This window comes from Neoarius graeffei, chromosome 4 (assembly GCF_027579695.1).
Source record: "Neoarius graeffei isolate fNeoGra1 chromosome 4, fNeoGra1.pri, whole genome shotgun sequence".
NCBI lineage: Eukaryota > Metazoa > Chordata > Actinopteri > Siluriformes > Ariidae > Neoarius > Neoarius graeffei.
The window spans coordinates 81,132,647-81,154,008 of NC_083572.1; the positions used below are offsets into that span (position 1 = coordinate 81,132,647).

At 41.9% G+C, this 21,362-nt stretch overlaps 1 protein-coding gene across 5 annotated transcripts in view; it reads left to right on the forward strand.

Annotated features, from left to right (window-relative positions):
- Window positions 1-21,362, forward strand: part of lpp (LIM domain containing preferred translocation partner in lipoma) — a 492,132-nt gene that overhangs the window by 393,455 nt on the left and 77,315 nt on the right. For all 5 annotated transcript variants that reach the window (XM_060919812.1, XM_060919814.1, XM_060919813.1 and 2 more), the window contains one exon: window positions 20,266-20,365. In XM_060919812.1, coding sequence (XP_060775795.1) covers window positions 20,266-20,365 — 100 coding nt within the window. The remainder of the gene's footprint in view (window positions 1-20,265; window positions 20,366-21,362) is intronic.

The following is a 21,362-nucleotide window of genomic DNA, read 5'->3' on the forward strand; positions in this document are numbered from 1 at the left end:
TACATGGCTAAAAACCGAATAGGTCGATAAATATAATATTTAATTGCAATTAGTTGCCAATACAAGTCACGATATCAGGTTACTAAAACCGAAAACGTAATTGAATAACACGTTAATTAAGAAATAAAGCAAGTTTAAAAATCACTTCAGTTCCCCTTTAAATTAGACAGAAAGACAGGTATACAAGTGTAATTCTGGGTAGAGACATATAAGAGGATAGAAGATATAAAGGGGGTAGGGTGGTTGTTAAAGGGCATATTCTGGACCAATTTCGTTTTTTTTTTTTTTTAATATGAAAGTATGTCCCTTTCCACACTCATCCAGAAGGGTAATTTTGCACAAGGCCATCTGTCTACAGCAGAAAAAAATAAAATAACAAAACGCATCTGGAAAAATCCCAAGGGAGTCTGGAGCCAGATTCGTGACGTTATCTGCGGAAGCGCCAGCAGGCTGCGTGAGCTTTGCGCGGTTTCAGTGCACAGCCTGTGTAGACCAAGCGCTCCCATTTCTCTCTCATTGTCCGGTCTTTTGGAAAACAATGAGTACTAATCCCGTCATGATTGGTGTTGCTACACCCTCCTACGATACATCTGTTAACCATTTTAATAATTACTCAATAACGTTGAAGAAATTTGCAGAAAACCACCAGGTCGTTTTCTCATAAACAAACCAGCGCTGACGTAGGATTCAGAAGGAGGCGTCCCGCACGCGACGTCACGAAAATCAGTGTTTCCAGAAAAATTCAAATGCCAAGTTTTTTCAGAGGCGGACCAATTTGCCTCAAATGGCTTGATTTCAACTGAATTTATCTGGTATTGCGCAAGGTAAAAAAATTGCAGAGAATGCAGAATGTTACAGATATTTGACCAAAGTTTAATATAAAATAGGAGAATTACATTGATCTTGCTCCGGAATTTGCCCGTGATATGTACTTTTAAAGTGTTCTCATCCTTTTATGAACCCCCTAAAAAATCCAGGCCTCCTTTTTTTCATGAGCCCCCCCCCCCTAAAAAAAAAAAAAAATCCCTTTTAGGAATGTCGATCTCATTCACCTTAGTGAATCCAGATTCGCCTGATTTCAAAACTCACCTGTAACACATACAGTCTTGTATATCTTGTACAGATCTTTTAGTTAACATTCATTCCAAAGATAAGAATGGGGTGTGTGTGATGTGATCTCTCTGATTATTTAGTGAACAGAAAAGCATCAGAACGCGCAACACCTCAAACCTTAAAGTGGCTGTGACGCGACAGCAGAAAAACCACATCATGTTCCACTCCTGTCAGCCAAGAACAGGAAGCTGAGGCTACAGCGAGCGCAGGATCATCAAAAACGTCCAGCTTTGGTCCAGCTATTTACAAATCTTATATGAGAATTTTAGTAGCTCTGCCTCAACGTACTGTATGTCACAGCTCATATACCGATGACTTAAAGCATGTACTGTACATGTAGACATCCACACTTCCTTTTCTACACCTCTGTCCTCAGCTGTGATCTGTAATAATATTTATAGATCTCCAGTGCCCTTAACGTTCAGGAATGCCTTAAAATGTTCACCTTTGTGTTTCTTGAACATCCCATTGGTTCTCTCCAAGAACACATTGAAATGGTCACCCCGAATGGTCTGTTTGTTCTCACGTACTCCTCGCAGGTTTATAGCATGAAGCCAGATAGTGAGTCAGTGTTTAATTTAATACGGCGCACGACTGTCGAGATGAAGGGGCCTTGATTTGATCTTGCAGTTTTAAATCCCAACCTGTCCCTTCAGTCCTCTCAATTTACCTCTTTTATCCTGTTCTTTTCAGGTCTCGGTGATACAATACTAAACTATTTTTTCAACTTGAAACATTGTTCTTGGATCGCCTCCGATCATTAATAGTGCTTACATTGGTAATAATTTGACCGGAGGCTTACTTCTGGGTTACGTTAAAAAAAAAAAAAATTGAATCGTAAATAGATTTAAGTGAATAGGAGAAGCATTCTGCTCTCCTCCATTCTTGACAGGGCAGAGATCTTAGTGCACGCCGGTGTGGTGAGGAGAACTGCTGACTACAGTGTAAGGCCACCTCTATTTATCCAAGTGGCTTGTGTGTAGCAGGCAGAGTGAGGTTTGTGCCCCTATTAATAATAAAGCACTGACATTCTTCTTCTCCAGAGTTAGTCATCAGTGCAGTAAATTGCTGCAGACATCAATATCTCTCTCTCTCTCTCTCTCTCTCTCTCTCTCTCTCTTACACATACATAATATGCGCATGCTTGCCAGAGACTAATGGAAATTCTTAAAAGATGTGGACACCTTTTTGTTATTTAATATACCCCAAGTGCATATATCAACTTCAACTTTCCACACATAATGTCCTTTGCCTTTATTCTAATATGTACAACAAAGGATATATTTATGAGCATAAACAAATGTATGTTTAAAATGAAACTGATAAGGGAAAATAGTATTTTATTATCAGTAACGCCTCTCTTGATCGAAATCATTCCCAGACAGGTGCGCTATGCAAGATTTCACAACACATTCTCAGATTAATGATCTAAGAAAGAAACTGAAAGACACTTGAAAAGAGTTGCAGGACAACCTGAAAGCAGCAGGAACTACAGTTACACAGAGAACAATATGCGATGGCTTGCACCACGGTCATCTTTGTCACTACACCCTTCGTGAAACTCAAAAAAGTATGTCTCATCTCATTATCTGTAGCCGCTTTATCCTGTTCTACAGGGTCGCAGGCAAGCTGGAGCCTATCCCAGCTGGCTACGGGCGAAAGGCGGGGTACACCCTGGACAAGTCGCCAGGTCATCACAGGGCTGACACATAGACACAGACAACCATTCACACTCACATTCACACCTACGGTCAATTTAGAGTCACCAGTTAACCTAACCTGCATGTCTTTGGACTGTGGGGGAAACCGGAGCACCCGGAGGAAACCCACGCGGACACGGGGAGAACATGCAAACTCCGCACAGAAAGGCCCTCGTCGGTCACGGGGCTCGAACCTGGACCTTCTTGCTGTGAGGCGACAGCGCTAACCACTACACCACCATGCCGCCCAAAAAAAGTATGTATAATAATAATTGTCTGTAAACTATGTACTCAATACTCGTCAGCACTATGTAGAATCAGTGCTCCTTGCACCTTTTCGTACGCCACATAATCAGCACTTGACAATACTCCTTGAAGTACATCTCTACTGTTGAAGTCCGTTCTAACTAGTAGCGTTAGGAGTTGGTACTTGCTGTTACTTCATACAGTCAGTACTCATAGCTGTTCTATGGAGATGGTACTCATCACTACTGTATGAAGTCAGCGTCTTATCAGTCTTTTGTGAGTCAGGACTCACTAATACTCTGTGATGTAAGAATTCACTGATATGTTCTGAAGTCAACTCTCAGTCATACAAATAATGTGCCAGTGATCTGTGCAGTTAGTATTCATGGATTTTCTATGGCGTCAGTGCTTGCTAATACTCAGTGAACTGTGACATCACCAATCCGTAATTCAGTCAGTATTCACCAAATCTGTACGGAGTCAGGACTTGCATAATTCCGTCAGTCAGTACTTATGGATTCATCCGCCATGGAGTCAGTACTCGCCAATACTCAATGGCATGAGAACTCGCTAGCAAATCGATGGTCTTGTCATAAACACGGGTGAAATTTTACTTGACCTGTGAAGACTTGAAATATTTTTTCAACCCCACCTGAGACCAAAACATCATTTACATGTACAAATACTTTGGAAAGTTCCAGTACAAAATAAAATTGCTACATTATGTAGTTATATAGGCGGCACGGTGGTGTAGTGGTTAGCGCTGTCGCCTCACAGCAAGAAGGTCCGGGTTCGAGCCCCGTGGCTGGCGAGGGCCTTTCTGTGTGGAGTTTGCATGTTCTCCCCGTGTCCACGTGGGTTTCCTCCGGGTGCTCCAGTTTCCCCCACAGTCCAAAGACATGCAGGTTAGGTTAACTGATGACTCTAAATTGACCGTAGGTGTGAATGTGAGTGTGAATGGTTGTCTGTGTCTATGTGTCAGCCCTGTGATGACCTGGCGACTTGTCCAGGGTGTACCCCGCCTTTCGCCCGTAGTCAGCTGGGATAGGCTCCAGCTTGCCTGTGACCCTGTAGAACAGGATAAAGCGGCTACAGATAATGAGATGAGATGAAAATTTGCTACACATTCTCTATTGTGGACAGAGGGGACAGGCACCCTCTTCTTCCACAGCCATGCCTTTGTAATGTGTGCAGAATGTGGTTTTGCACCGTCTTGCTGAAATACCTCAAGAATTTTATTGGGGTTTTTTTCTTCTCCAAAATAAGCACTTATTTCAATATAGTTTTTTTTGCAACACATTTCAACAAAATTGATGCGGTAAAGCATTTATTACTTTGTGATGTTGCCATTCCTTCTCACAACACTTAAAAGATGTTTAGGGACTGAAGAAACCAAGTGATGAAGCATTTCAGGTCTTATTTTGTCCCATTCTTCCTGCAAACAGGTCTTAAAGGAACAGTCCACCGTATTTCCATAATGAAATATGCTCTTATCTGAATTGAGACGAGCTGCTCCGTACCTATCCGAGCTTTGCACGACCTCCCAGTCAGTCAGACGCAGTCAGACGCGCTGTCACTCCTGTTAGCAATGTAGCTAGGCTCAGTATGGCCAACGGTATTTTTTGGGGCTGTAGTTAGATGCGACCAAACTCTTCCGCGTTTTTCCTGTTTACATAGGTTTATATGACCAGTGACATGAAATAAGTTCAGTTACACAAATTGAAACGTGGCGATTTTCTATGCTATGGAAAGTCCGCACTATAATGACAGGCGTACTAACACCTTCTGCGCGCTTCGGCAGCGCATTGATATCTGAGCTCCGTATCAATGCGCTGCCGAAGCGCGCAGAAGGTGTTAGTACGCCTGTCATTATAGTGCGGACTTTCCATAGCATAGAAAATCGCTACGTTTCAATTTGTGTAACTGAACTTGTTTCATGTCACTGGTCATATAAACCTATGTAAACAGGAAAAACGCGGAAGAGTTTGGTCGCATCTAACTACAGCCCCAAAAAATACCGTTGGCCATACTGAGCCTAGCTACATTGCTAACAGGAGTGACAGCGCGTCTGACTGCGTCTGACTGACTGGGAGGTCGCGCAAAGCTCGGATAGGTATGGAGCAGCTCGACTCAATTCAGATAAGAGCATATTTCATTATGGAAATACGGTGGACTGTTCCTTTAAGATGTGCAACAGTATGGGGTCATCACCGTTATGTTTTTTGTTTCAGAATTTGCTACACAGTCTCTATTGTGGACAGAGGGGGCAGGCACCCTCTTCTTCCACAGCCATGCCTTTGTAATGTGTGCAGAATGTGGTTTTGCATTGTCTTGTTGAAATCTCGCTGGAAAAGACGTCGTCTTGAAGGCAGCATATGTTGCTCCAAAATCTCAGTGTACTTTTCTGCATTAATGCTGCCATCACAGAAGTGTAAGTTACCTTTTCCAAGGGCACTGACACAACCCCATACCATGACAGACCCTGGCTTTTGGACTTATTGCTGGTAACAGTCTGGATAGTCCTTTTAGTGTTTGGTCTGGAGCACACGGTGTCCATTTCTTACAAAAAGACCTGGAATACTGATTCATTGGATCACAATACACGTTTCCCTTGTGTGATGGTCCATCCCAGATGCCTCCAAGCCCAGAGAAGTCGATAGTGCTTCTGTACACAGTTAACATCCTTCCTTTTTGCACAGTAAAGTTTTACCTGGCATTTGCAGCTGTAACTTGGTATTGTCGTGCTTGACAAAGGTTTACTAAAGTAATCCCAAGCCCATGTGGTTATATCAGCTATAGATGAATGCCAGTTCTTGATGCAGTGCCGTCTGAGGGATCAGAGATCACGGGTGTTCAGCTTAGGCTTGCGCCCTTGCCCTTTACACACCGAAATTCCTCCAGATTCCTTGAATCGTTTAATCAATCAATCAATCAATCAATCAATCAATCAATCAATCAATCAATCAATCAATCAATCAATCAATCAATCAATCAAATCTTATTTATGTAGTCCTTTACAATAACCAGAAGGTACCCAAAGTGCTTTACATCGAAGCCATAAAACAGAACACCAAAACACAGGTTTTGACTGCAGAAGGTGCCACAGTGCTGCAGGTTACCAAAAGCCTTAATGATATTATGCACCATAGAGGGTGAAATATCCAAAGCCCTTTGTGTCTTTCTTTGAGGAAGATTGTTTTTAAATATTTGAATAATTTCCTCATGCAAAAATCTTCTTGATAAACTGGAGATCCTCGGCCCATCTTTGCTCCTCAAAGACTAGACCTTTCCTGGATACTGATTTTGTACTAAATCATGATTACAGTCGCCTGTTTCAAATCCCATCATTTTTAATTGTTTTACCTCATTAGGGTGCATCCAACTTTTGTTGGAATGTGTTCCAGGCCTGACACACAGGAATGGATATATATTCACAAATGAAATGAAGTTGAGCAGAAAAAAACATGAAATATCTTGGGTTTATTCTGTCTGCAATGAAATACGAGTCAGAGTAAATTTAGAAAGTTAAAGTTAAAGTCCTTCCCGCGCCATGTGGCGCATCGGGCGGCGCCGATCTCCGTTTCCGCAGCCCTCGGCCTCTCGCCTGTTACATAGCTAGGGTTACAGTGGGGGGCTAGTCCTCTGGTAACCACGAGAGTTTAACTCCCCACTCACATCTGTATTGCAGCTTGCCTTGCCAGATGGTAGTAGGTACCATTTTTATGATGGTCTTTGGTATGACCCGACCGTGAATAGAACTCACAATCTCCCGATCGAGAGGCGGACACGCTACCACTAGGCCACTAGCTGGTCAAATTTAGAAAGGCCTATATATTTTTTTTTAAATTTGCATTTTCCGTAATATCCCAATATTTTTCTGATTTGAAGTATGTAAGTAAATGTGCTTTGATTTGCAAAGTGTTACATGTGCTATAGTGCTTCCTGTTGCATTTCTTTAAAAAAAAAGGGGAAGAAGCTGTAATAACCAGCAAACTCCTGTAATTTAATTTATCTCACACATGCTCCCATACCACCTCCACCCCATGTGTGCTTTGTAGCAATGATGTATATAAAAAAAAAAAATTACACTGCAAAGCTTTCTAGATGAAGGGGCTATGCATAACATGTCCTTTTGTATGTAATGTGTAGTTATTTGTACAAATAGATTGTTGTTGTTTTTTTTAATTTAATTCAATAGACATGTCGTGTCAGATTAGGAAGACACACAACCAGCAAGTTAACGCATCTCAGCATCTGGTCTCAGACTTGACATGAGCACGGCTATGTGTGGTGCTGTTCTTATCTCGGTCTTGCCCCCGTCATACTTGGACTCCATTGGCTTAGGTCTTGACTTGATCTCACTTAACCCAACACTGATCAATAACTCGGTTAGTATTTGCTGATACTCGGTGGTATCAGCACTTGTTAATGCTTTATGGAGTCTGTATTTGTTTATGGAGTTGTCAGTACTATGTGGAATCAGTACTTGCTGATATGGTACGGAGCCGATACTTCAGTCAGTACTTGCAGGTGGCGTCAGCATTCACTGATACTTCATGTAAACATAAATATGACATATGTACTAAAACAATACTTTGTGCTGAGAAGTTTTTTTTTTTCTTTTAAATTTTGCATTAGAGGTTGCCTTGTAGGGCAGCACGGTGGTGTAGTGGTTAGCGCTGTCGCCTCACAGCAAGAAGGTCCAGGTTCGAGCCCTGTGGTCGGCGAGGGCCTTTCTGTGCGGAGTTTGCATGTTCTCCCCGTGTCCGCGTGGGTTTCCTCCGGGTGCTCCGGTTTCCCCCACAGTCCAAAGACATGCAGGTTAGGTTAACTGGTGACACTAAATTGACCGTAGGTGTGAATGTGAGAGAGTGTGAATGGTTGTCTGTGTCTGTGTCAGCCCTGTGATGACCTGGTGACTTGTCCAGGGTGTACCCCGCCTTTCGCCCGTAGTCAGCTGGGATAGGCTCCAGCTTGCCTGCGACCCTGTAGGACAGGATAAAGTGGCTAGAGATAATGAGATGAGATGAGATGAGATGTTGCCTTGTTGAGGCTGATATGCTGCTGCGGTTTGAACAGATCGTGCTGCATTGTAGTTCTGCATAACAGCACTCCCTGCTGGTGTATCACACACACAGCAGCAACCTGGCGCTCTCGGCCCTTCATCATTCCCTCCTTGCCCCCAGATTAACTTTTACTCTACTTGAGCTATTTCACGCCCTGAGTATTTGGCGGAGGAAGTAATTCAGGTTGCTGGTGTTTACACAGGAGATAACCGTCAGGCGTCCATTTGAAACGATCTGCTTGCGGCTGTTTGGGTGCTGAAGGAAAGGATTCACCACAGCTCAGCGTTATGGAGCAAATGAAAGTGACATGAAACAGACCGAGAAAGATGATGGTCAAGACATCGTTTCTGAAGTTGTAACTATGGCCATCGTTCAGGTTTTAATTATAGGTTAATTTTACCATGGGTACAGCAAATAGTCCTGACCACTGCCACCTTTTATAGAACAAATAGATTTTGCTTTCAAAGAGTGTGCTCAGTGGTATTAAGTATTTTTCGGCAGACAATGGCCAGAGGCTCAAACTCCTTGAAGTCTCCCTCAATGGACATCTCTCTTTCCTCTCTCTTCTTCTCTGTAGCTCTTTAGGCTTGTTCTAATCTGCTAGCAGGGAGATGTGTCAGTTTCCAAAACCTGACCTACTTTCATGAACGCACATTCTTCTCACACACAAAGAAAACAGCAACACATTCTCATCCTTCCTGCATGTGCATCCAGCTGAATAATTATTTCCTCCTCATTGAACATTTTTATACTTTCTCTTCATCAGTGCGAATTTCTAATAACAGAAATTCCTTGATCTTGCTTCTTTAATTATTATCAGTGCCGCATTCACCGTTTCCTGCAGTTCTTTGCTTCTGCTGCATGTATCTTTAGACGTAGCTGTTATGTTTTTTACTTTGCTGTTTTAATTAGAGCTGAAACAACATGACCCATTTTATTCTGAGGGAAGCGGATTCTTTTCTCTGTGCGCTCCATAAAAAGCGGCCTTGAGTAAACTTCTTGTTTCAGCTCACAATGTTCTGCAATAAACTTAGCAGCCCTGTTGTTGTTTTTGCTGCTGCTGTTGTGTGTTTTACGTGGTAGGTCATGGACACATTAGTACGAGTTTCTCTCTCTCTCTCTCTCTCGTGTTAATTCTGAAAGGACCCCATGATTTCAGGAAATGCTGAGATGTTTTGAAACTACACCTAACATTATTCTTTTAGAACAGATACACAAAAATTAGAGGCAATTAGCGGACACTCTTATCCAGAGCGAAGTACAACGTACCCAGAGCAGCCTGGGGAGCAATTAGGTGCCTGGCTCAAAGGCATTCCGGCCATTCCTGCTGATCAAGGGAATCAAACCAGCAAGCTTTTGGTCCCAAAGCTGCTTCTCTAACCATTAGGCTATGGCTTCCCCAGACAAAACATACAGATGTTTGGTCGTGTTGAAAAGACTAAGGCCCCCATCACACTTATTCAGAATTGGCAGGAATCAAGCAGAACCAGACAGAATTAACAATTTTTCAAAATTTGTGCCACATTCGGGCGGGAATTTCAAACTGACCAACATTCTTACAGCTTTGTAAGAATGCCGTTCAAATACTTAGAATGTGCTTCGAACCCGCCTCGAATGATTCTTGCACATTCCGGGTGTATTAGCTTTCGAATGCAGTTCAAATATAGTTGGAACACAGTAGGAATACTTAGAATGCAGTAAGAATATTAAGAATGCACTTCGAATGCCGTACGAGTGCGGTTCGATTGCTGCCCGAATACCACCCGAAGTCTAGCCTGGGAAATCCCATGCTGCTTTGCACAATCGTTCCGATCTGAAAAGACAGCATGGAAACTATGGTCTAAAGGCTCGCCTGAGTTAGGGAGCCAATCAGAGAGTGGGGAGGGGTGGAAAGACGGTGACGCGTACTACTCGACAAACGGAAGCTTGTAGTTTATTTGGGACTGTTTACGGATCACATTTAACATGGCGGCGAGTGATACGAACCAAACTTTCGATCAAGCTTTAGACACTGTTCTGAATAGTTTAGAACGAAAGTTTGTTTTAAAAAAAAGAACAGCGTTTGGCAGTAATCGTTCGGTGCCATTGTTTTCCTATTTTTGTTTTGCCTTCTCTTTCCTTCTCTTCTTCGCCTCTTCGTCTTCTTTGTCGCTCTAACTACGTCACCGGGTACAACTGCCATGATTGGCCATGGGCTACGTATACGCCAAATGATAGACATTCGCAGCGTCCAATAAACGGCCGTTGACAATCGTAAACCACACCTCCCCTACGAGAAATTCAATAGGCGGATTCCAGACCATATTTCACTTGTGATATGGTCTGGCGTTAACCAGACTACCCGAAGTCTGGTCGGAAGGTGCCTCGAATGCTGTACGAATTCACCTCAAATGCAGTCAGAACGCACCCGGAATAGCCGCCGAATATGTTTCGAACTTCTAAGAATTCAAAGAGAATGCAGCTTGAATACTTAGAATGTACTTCGAATATCCCGGAATATACGAAGAATTTTCATTCCGATGGCATTCCGGCTCATTCGAGGCACATTTGGGACATCGTGGCAGGATCTGAAGTGGCTTGCCATTTCGATTTTTCCATCGAACGTGATCAGAATGTTCCGAATGCTGTTGGAATGCCATAAGAATATTTAGAATGCAGTTAGAATACACTTCGAATGCCGTTCGATATTTCTCCTCTTCGAATGCACCTTGCATGTTTTGAGCATGATCAAAACATTCGGACCGGCCACAAGAATGGGCCCGAATGTTTGGAATGCAGTCAGAATTTTTAGAATGCTCTTCGAATATCCCGGAATATAGAAAGAATTTTCATTCCGACGGCATTCCGGCTCATTCGAGGCACATTCGGGACATTGTGGCAGGATTTTAACTGGCTTGCCATTTCGATTTTTCCCTCGAATGCGATCAGAATGTTCCGAATGCTGTTGGAATGCCATAAGAATATTTAGAATGCAGTTAGAATACACTTCGAATGCCGTTCGATATTTCTCCTCTTCGGATGCACCTCGAATGTTTTGAGCATGAGCAAAACATTCAGACCGGCCACAAGAATGGGCCCGAATGTTTGGAATGCACTCAGAATGCAGTCAGAATTTTTTTTAGAATGCACTTCGAATATCCCGGAATATATGAAGAATTTTCATTCCGACGGCATTCCGGCTCATTCCACCTCTAGTGTGACTACCCTATAAGAGTTAACCTCAGTACCACAGTCATTTGTCACATTTTGTTGACTCAACAAAGAGAGACCTTTTTGTCAATTAATCAATCAATTTGTCATAAATTTTCCCTATTCTGGGAAACGTGGCACACTCTTCGTGTTTTGTTTTAAGTCTTTTCCATGTGCTTTTTGTTTACATTGCCTTGTACCTCTGTTTCGGTCATGTGCCTGAGTATTGTCCCATTATCGGTCTGTTACCTAACGTGGGCACCTGTTCTGAGTTGAGCCTTCAGCTGATTTTCTACCCTCCTGTTCTTTTGTCTCACTGCAAAGTCTTGTGAATATTTTGTGAAATACCAAGCCTTGCTTTCCATTTCACTTGTTCTATCCTTTTATGATTATGAATACACACTGATCACACTATTGGTCCCACTCCAAAAAAGAGTCACATCTAAGCTACTACTAGATCATGTTAGATATTTATCACCAAAAGCACAACACGTCCTGATAGTGTTCATATCGGACTAGCTTGGGTAGCATAATGATTTTTTTTTTCTGATCTATTTCCAGGTGACCCCAGTCACCCAAAGCCTCCCATTTGGCCGTATGCCGTGTTGCATTCAGATACAGGACCAGATAGGAACTGTTCATAGTTTTTGCCGGTTTAGCATTGCCTTGAAATTTCTTGTTGGTTGGACTACTAACAGTTGATAGTTTAAATCTGTAGTAAGATCCAAGCTGCATGTTGAATGTCCGTCTCGCTAGATGCAATGCAAACCCATGGTTCCGTATGTGACATTTTCCGTAAACAACCAAGTTATTTCTCGTAGGCTGCTGTGTCCCAACAGGTAAGAACTGGAGTCGTTAAAAAATGCTCTCTGAGAAGGCCGAGTCTAACATGTATAGGTGTAACACACAGATTTTTGAAACACTGAGAATTTTAAGATGTGCCATTTGGTCAAAGTTCATTCGACTATTTTCCGTAAACCTTGATGTCACGTACGGAATTTCAGCTGCCTCTGTAAGCAGTGTTCCAATTCTGCGGAAATTTTCAAGTTTTGCAACAAAAAAAAGTGTGTTTACCTTGCTTGGATCATTGACCAGCCTGGATAAAGTGAATTTTAGAAACATTCAGTTTACACCACCTTCTTATTTGAAGCCGAAGAGCCTTCTTGTTGCTTCATTCAGATGCCTGGGTAATGTGCACGAGGTCCCATTAAGCTCGCACTCCCTGTGATTTGTTAACTTTAGGGTATTAGGAAATCAAAAAGTATAGTACTGGGTACATACAAGGATGTTTCAATTTTACCCCTTGTGCAACATAATGGGGACCAATAGCACGACCAGGGCTGTTTGGCTCTGGTGACCCTGTCTGTGCTTCGATAGATTATAAGTCTGATTATTGGAACAACAAATATAAATAAAAATAAAAGCACTGATTTTGCACGCTCGTATCCCATACATCTCTGTGACACACAACACGGTTCAATGTCTTCTTGTAAGAGTTCCCGAATTGCATCGATATCAGGAGGTATAGGATGTGGGGAGCTCTTTGGAGAAGTGTGTAAGAAAAGCTGAGCTATGAAACCTGTGGTTGTATTGTGTGTAGAGAAAGGAAAGGAGGTCCTGAGAAATAACTCGACCTCGAAATAAACCACATCAAATGGGAAACATTTAGGCTTTTTATTCTGTTGCGTACACCTGGCCTATTTTCTCAAGACTCATTCATGCTCTTTCTCTCTCTCTGTCTCTCTCTCACACACACACACAAGTGTTATGAGCTCATGGTTCTCCTATCTTTTCTGTGTCTGTTCTGTCTGGGAGCAAGTCCCATCCTCTCACGTTCTGACATTGTTTTGGTAACAGTGCTTGACTCCCTTAAGCTCTTATAATAATCCATTTATCATGCCATCTTAGTAACAGCAACAGATCCCATGTGGATGCACTCAAATGGCACCGAAAGGGGGGACTGCACCCATTCCTGTTTCTATTATTACTATTTTAATTAGATGTAAGGCATTTTTTTTTGTCTGCCAGTGTTTCACTGCTCTCTCGCTCTCGCTCTCCCCCCAGTGTTGCAAAGTTTATTCGAATGAAGTTGCACTAAAAAAGAAAAGTTGTTACACTCAAGGTTGCATATAACTGAAATACTTAAATGTTATGCTTGTCGGACTCTTTGAAACGCATAGTCCTGAGTGATTAAAAGATTAGTGTTGAGTGTTATTGCCATTTTCTTTAATTAATATATAGAATCAGAACAGGGCGGCACGGTGGTGTAGTGATTAGCGCTGTCGCCTCACAGCAAGAAGGTCCGGGTTCGAGCCCCGTGGCCGACGAGGGCCTTTCTGTGCAGAGTTTGCATGTTCTCCCCGTGTCCGCGTGGGTTTCCTCCGGGTGCTCCGGTTTCCCCCACAGTCCAAAGACATGCAGGTTAGGTTAACTGGTGACTCTAAATTGAGCGTAGGTGTGAATGTGAGTGTGAATGGTTGTCTGTGTCTATGTGTCAGCCCTGTGATGACCTGGTGACTTGTCCAGGGTGTACCCCGCCTTTCGCCCGTAGTCAGCTGGGATAGACTCCAGCTTGCCTGCGACCCTGTAGAACAGGATAAAGCGGCTAGAGATAATGAGATGAGATGAGAATGAGATGAGATGAGAATCAGAACACGGTACACAGTCATTGAGTTTATACCCAAAGAAACAAATGTGGTTTTGGGTATAGTGCTTTGAAAGGTGACCGAGAAGCAGAAAGATTGACTGAGAAAGTATTGTAAATTGCATTCTGATTGCACAGCCCCAGTACTGGGTCAGGAGGTGAGAGTTCATGAGCAACGCTTTATTTCGCAGGGTCTGGCAGGACTGGGGAGTTTGACGGGCTTTGATTGAGCTCTACATCTAGTTTGGTTTGTAGCCTTATAGCCATGGTGCTGGTGCTGTCACTGTTAACCAGTCAGCCAATCAATGTCAGATTATCTGGCCAATAACATGAGCTCTGCCAAGTCAGTCAACTGGGCAGAGAGTTGGTCAAGCGTCCAGTTAGCCAATCCAACAACCAGCCATCAGTCAGCTAAACAGCCAACTAGCCAACAGCTCACCAGATGAACCAGTCATTCAGGCAGTCATTCAGCCAGCTAATCAGGAAACCAGACAGCCAGTTGATCAGTGACATCCGAACACATAGAGGAAACAGTTTTCGTGACTGCATCTCTGGAGACCCTTCCATCAAACTCCTGAATTTTGCTGATGACGTGTTGGATATGAGATTGATCATGAGTCTAAATATTGACAGTTTTGTGGATATCTGACAAACTGTCATTTAAACTTCTAGGTACTGACATGGGCCTTGATATGGGACAACAATGTTTTATTTTATTATAAAACCGTACAAGCGTCTGCTTTAGTTTCAGCAGTTAAGGAAACATTACCACAATCAATACTGATCTAGTTCTACACAGGTATCTCGGAGTCCATGATATTAACGTGTTTGCTGTTAACTCTGAATGGGATTGCCTTTCCTGAGTTGCTCTCATATAGCATTCTTTACTTTGATATTTATCTTCAGGCCTGCCCTTAAAGGAAATATCTCGCAAATAAACAAATTGAGCTAAAAGTCAGTCTTTATGCCTGTCCTTTATATATATATATATATATATATATATATATATATATATATATATATATATATATGAGTGATTCCACGCTTATGGGTACTGAAATGGGGACATGAACTTATTTTTAAAAATTCACCTAATACCATTTCTTTTTTTACCATCAGGTCACAAAACATGTAATCTTTAATGAATGATATGTTAAAAGATAACTTTAATTTTCTGAGATGTAATAAAAACATATTTATATGCCAAAGTCAGAACGTAACAGAAGTGTTGTGGACATATATATTCTCAATTTTAACAATGTAGAATTACTTTTTGAAACATAGGAAGGTGATGTTTTAGCAAATATAATTAATAAACATGTGTAGTAGAATAAACATACACATTCTTTCAATAAGATTAACATGGTATATAGCTAGATTGTAATTAATTTGTAACAGACGCGAGATGGACAATCGTAACAGAAGTAATGTAACAGACATCATTTTGGAACTCATAGGCTTGACTTTGGCATATAAAGATGTTTTTATTACATCTCAGAAAATTAAAGTTATCTTTTAACATATCATTCATTAAAGATTACATGTTTTGTGACCTGATGGTAAAAAAAGAAATGGTTTTAGGTGAATTTTTAAAAATAAGTTCATGTCCCCATTTCAGTACCCATAAGCGTGGAATCACTCATATATATTTAATTTTTAAAAAAAGCTGCATTTTGAATTTGTTCTCAACGATATAACCACTAAAGTGATGAAAAGAGACAGGACTATTTTTTTGTCAGGGAGGACACCATAACTCCATCGTGCGTGATGTCATTTTCCGCGAGCACAGCGAAGGTGTAGAAGTGCATGCTATACTAGACTATAGTATAATATTATGGTCTAGCGTGACTTCTCGGTCAATTTGTTTGCATTTCTCCACAAAAACGATGGCAATGCAGTATTAGAAAAGGAATCAAAATAAAGTAATGGCTGGTTTATTGCCTGTTTATTTAAGAAATATATATTTACATTCCATTCGTATGCTGTCCTGCTGCTGGTGTCAGTGTTTTGTGGTGAAACAAAGTCAGGATCGCGTCTGGCTTCAGTCGTCGTTTCTGTCTTGTGTCTCGCTTCTTCCCAGTGACTTTTTCATCCAAGTCCTTCACAAAACAACCTTCTGTGAAATGCTCACTGCGCAATTTGCTGCTTTGTCCAGGAGTAAAGTTTTCTCGATTGACTTGATGAAGCCACTCGGACAAGCTTTTTGGATCCGGGACGGAATGAGGAAGACGTGCGGAATCCTACGTCATGCAGCGCCACCCTCATTTTCATCTCCTAATACATCCATGTATGGTATCTGGCTAATCCAGTATGGTCGCGCCCGGAGAAATGGCCCAACAGACTGATGTTACGACTTTAACATGTCTTTTTAAGCTAAAGTCCACTTCATTTTTTTTTTTGTCAAGAACATCTTGTATTAATGTATAATGATGACATTTCATAACCCCATAATTTCATGGTTAATCACTTTAAACAAAATAATCAAAGATGTCTGAAGATTCTGATGGGATATGAGGCATGACAGATTTTTGGGCCATATTCAGAGCGCACAAGTTAAGTTCAAAAGTTATATCAGTAGTGACATGAGGAAAGTTCCTCGTATTCAGAGTTGGATTATGTACCGGTATGCACTAAAGTCAGGGTTCCTGCTCTCAGTCAAATGTCAAGTTCCCAGACTCATTGACAAAAAGGCTGAATTTCCATGACAAACAGAAAAACAGGCCACCTTTGTGCTGAACAGACAAAAAACAGCCACAGTATTTTAAACCCATCAATTTGTGAGCTTTATTTACTATTTCAGTACAAAACATACAGTTTTCACTGCATAAACAATCTGATATAAGCTGCTAAAGAAAAATATGGTATGGAAAATATTACATTTTGATAAATGGTACAAACAAAATTCCCTGATATTCCATGACTTGACCCAAAAAATGATCAAATCCCCTGACTTTCCATGTCTGGAATAAACTTTTTAAAATTCTATGATGTTCCAGAATCTCCATGACCCATGGGAACCCAGTAAAGTTGTTTTTCTGGATGATCGGTGAAGTTAGCAGTTCAGACCTCTGAGGGTGATGGGGTTTTTATCCCCCGCTGGCCGAAAGGCTCGAAAGGGTATTATGTCATGGCGATGTCCGTCCATCCGTCCCAGGAAGGGAACATCTTGTGAACGAGAACATCTGAAACACCTTCTGAAATCAACTCCTCTCACACTTTTTGGAGGAATTTCACAAAACTTGGCAGGATTCTTTGTTATATGTCGTTACTACGCATGTTGTAATTTCGTTAAATTCGGTCACATTTTACCAGAGTTGCAGCCCTTGATTAACAAAATTATACTTTGACAATTTCATGAGAGTGTTTTTTTTTCTTCTGAAATCAACTCCTCTCACAATTTGTGGAGGAATTTCACCAAACTTGGCAAAAGGCATTGTTACATGTCATTAGTACATTTATTGTTATTTTGTTCAATTCGGTCACATTTTTCCAGAGTTGTGGCCCTTGATTAACAACCTTGTACTTTCACAATTTCATGAAGGTGTGCTCACATTTCAGTGATTTCAGCCCAAAATGTGAAATTTCAGTAGGTACATCAAAATCTTACTGTGGCACAGGACTTAATACTGAAATTCCTCCTTTGCTTTTAACCCATCTGAAGCTGTGAAAACACACAAGCACACACAAGTGAGCAATGAGCACACACATACCCAGAGCAGTGGGCAGCCATGCCACAGCACCCGGCGAGCAGTTGGGGGTTAGGTGCCTTGCTCAAGGGCACCTCAGAGAGAGGGGTAAGTGCTGCTCATTCACTCAACTCCCCTCACGTTTTTCCTACCAGTCCCAGGAATCGAACTGGCGACACTTTGGGTCCAAGGCTGCTTGTTAACCTTCAGGCCATGGCTGCCCCCATGGGCAAGATCAGAATCACGACGGAACATAACGTCTCAGCATGTCGTTGGAAAAAGGCATTTGTCCAGTCCACGCGAGCAAGAGAGCATCTATATGGGGAAATAAACCAATCTCTGCCTGGATCAAGTAGGCGAAAGGAAAAGCAGAGAGAAAGTGTGAAAGGAGATTTGTGTGTTTACTAAAGGGAGCGTTCCAGCTTCTGTTCCAGGGTGATGGTGTCCCATGGGTTACTTCTGTATGTTGTAAACAGTAGTCACCCTCGTACTGCTTCACTAAGCAATGCATTTCAGGGCAAAGAATGATCCCATTTTATTATGTACCTTTTTATTCATGCTTCTCTCTCTCTCTCTCTCTCTCTCTCTCTCTCTCTCTCTTTTAATAGAATTGGAAAAGTAGATATCAGCTTTTATAGTTTGTCAAAGTTGTTGCGTCTCCACCAATACCCCCCACCCCCATTTCGTGATAAGCACTAGGTGTATTATTAGGTCATTTAACAACGAATCTCAGACTATCAGACAGGCAGTGATACTGTCACGGTTTACTGAAGCAGAGTTCAGACTGTTTACCTGCTGTTTAGCTGAGTGGGTCTGCTGCATGACTAACATATTCATCTACAAACCCACATAAAGAGCAGCAGGGGGTAAATTTGCCATCAAGAGAGAAAGTGAGACAACGGTATAATGATTAAAATGTCCAAGGCCTTAAATGGAATAATGGGAAAGAGTAGAGATGTGATGATCAGAAAGAATGGAAGAAAAATGTATCATTTGTTTGTTTGTTTCACTTCTACCAGTATATCTCTAAATCTTCGTTTGTCTCATTTTGTGATACTCTGTCCAAAGATCAGCACAATACTACCAGATGACAGGCTTCATGAGGTGTGTGTGTGTGTAGGGACTGGTTAGCACAGATGTGTGTGTACTGTATTTGCCTGTGTGTATGGGTCCTGACGCAGCTCCAGCTAATGGTCACTCCCTTCAGATGGAAATAACTTGACAAACAGGATGTGTGTGTGTGTGTGTGTGTGTGTGTGTGTGTGTGTGTGTGTGTGTGTGTGTGTGTGTGTGTGTGCATTTTCTCCGACCCTGTGACTTTATACTGCAGATTAACCCTTAGAGAATGATAAATTTGCTTGTATCGATAAATATATTTAACAGTTATTCCACGAAATCGAGTCGTGCATGAGCTGATAGCCGACGAGGTGCGTAGCGATAAGCCATGTCCGACTATATTGAGTGGAATAACTTTTTTTTCCTATCCACATTCACTGGATTTTGAGAAGCGGAGCATTTTTATTTTTTATTTTTTGCAAATTCGATAAATAAAAAGTTTATACAAAACGTCTGACAAAATCATTTCCGCTTAGAATGTGAACAAACCGGTGAAATGACAGGACCAATTTGTGAAAAATGCTATAATAATAATAATTCTTGAAAAATGAAAAAAAGATACGTTCTTACCATCAAATACTTTTATTCCATATTTTGTTGCTTTTTTGTATTTTTGGAGGGGTTTCGTTTTCGAGTAGTTTTTATTTCGTCTTCGGTTGGTTCAGCAACACGCTCCGCCATTTTATTTTTCTCCACTCGGGGTATATGAGCTGATAGCCGAGCAGTAGAGTAGCCAATCAGAGTGCGCAATTGCTCATATCCAGTGAATGTGGATAGAATAATGGTTATTATCCCCCGCTGGGGTGGCACGGTGGTGTAGTGGTTAGCGCTGTCGCCTCACAGCAAGAAGGTCCGGGTTCGAGCCCCGTGGCCAGCGAGGGCCTTTCTGTGCGGAGTTTGCATGTTCTCCCCGTGTCCGCGTGGGTTTCCTCCGGGTGCTCCGGTTTCCCCCACAGTCCAAAGACATGCAGGTTAGGTTAACTGGTGACTCTAAATTGAGCGTAGGTGTGAATGTGAGTGTGAATGGTTGTCTGTGTCTATGTGTCAGCCCTGTGATGACCTGGCGACTTGTCCAGGGTGTACCCCGCCTTTCGCCCATAGTCAGCTGGGATAGGCTCCAGCTTGCCTGCGACCCTGTAGAAGGATAAAGCGGCTACAGATAATGAGATGAGATGAGATCCCCCGCTGGCCGAAAGGCCCGAAGGGGGATTATGTCGTTGTGATGTCTGTCCGTCCCAGATAGAGCATTTACCTTCTGAAATCAACTCCTCTCACAATTTTTGATGGAATTTCACGAAACTTGACAGGATTCTTTGTTATATGTCGGCAATATGCATATTGCAATTTCATTCAATTAAGTCGCATTTTACCAGACTTATGGCATAGCTGCCAGCGGGGGGATATTGTGCTCTCAGAGCACTCTTGTTCTTATATATCATGGGAAAACACAATAAAAGAGAGACTTTGTGTACTCCTGTGTAACATGTCTCCTCTCTGTGGTTCAGCCTCTAGGTCAGTCCACTGCTCACCCTGAGGAAGAGTTGGACAGACTGACCAAGAAGATGCTGTACGACATGAACAACCCACCATCAGAGGAATACTTCGGTCAGTGAGCTTTACCACTTCACACTTCCTTCATCTTTCACACTGCACTCGCTTTCTGAGATTCAGGATCAACTTGCACGAAACATACTGTACCTTTAGGAACATCTTTAAAATAACACCTGGGTGTGTATGATGGTGAACGCTGGTCTTTATCACTTTTGCTTACACGTATGGGAATCCATTCCACTGTCTGTGCCACTGCCTAACACAAACCTGCAAACACTTGGTTTATGACTCATGCCATTTGTATAAATATCATCTCGTAAAAAAAAAGCACCTTTTTTTAGCTTTCCTCCTCTGTCTTTTTGTGCGTGTGTGTGAATCTGTGCATGTGAGTGTGTATTATTGAATTATTGTTAGGTATCTGAAATAAGGATGTGGCTTGTCTCAGACTCTGGCCAGACTCATTTACATGGAGAGATGGGAAGAGGCTTCTTCTTTTCCATTTCAGAAACAGGTGCATTTGTCACTTTGCAGAAGTGAACTTAACCCTGACAAATGCGGTGAAGTGCATGTGTCGGCGTAATCACTTTTGCTCGCCTTGCAATTTGAGCTTCCATTATAGTATTTTCCATTAAATGACGAAAGAGAGGCATGGCACGCTTTTTTTTTTTAAACCATCAGCAGTATTATGCGCTCAGCAGATAGGGACCATTTAGAATAATCTGTTGCCACTGTTTTTGATAATGCTGTTGGTCTTTAAGTGCATCCATGATACCGTCTTAGCACTCTAACCCCATTTTCTCATCTGCCACGATACACATGGCATATGAGTATTTGTAATTTTTTTTTATTTTATTAATTAACATGTGATGTTCAGTGACATTCAGGATTAATTTTGTAACAAAGACGTTTAAGTTTTGACTTCTTTCATTGGCATGTTGGTCTATTTTCACTTTGGTTTTCTTAGACTACCCACAACGCCATTCGACAACCTGCTGATAGTGACATCAGGAGGATTTAGCCCTTACTTCATGTCTGTCTAAACACAGCGATG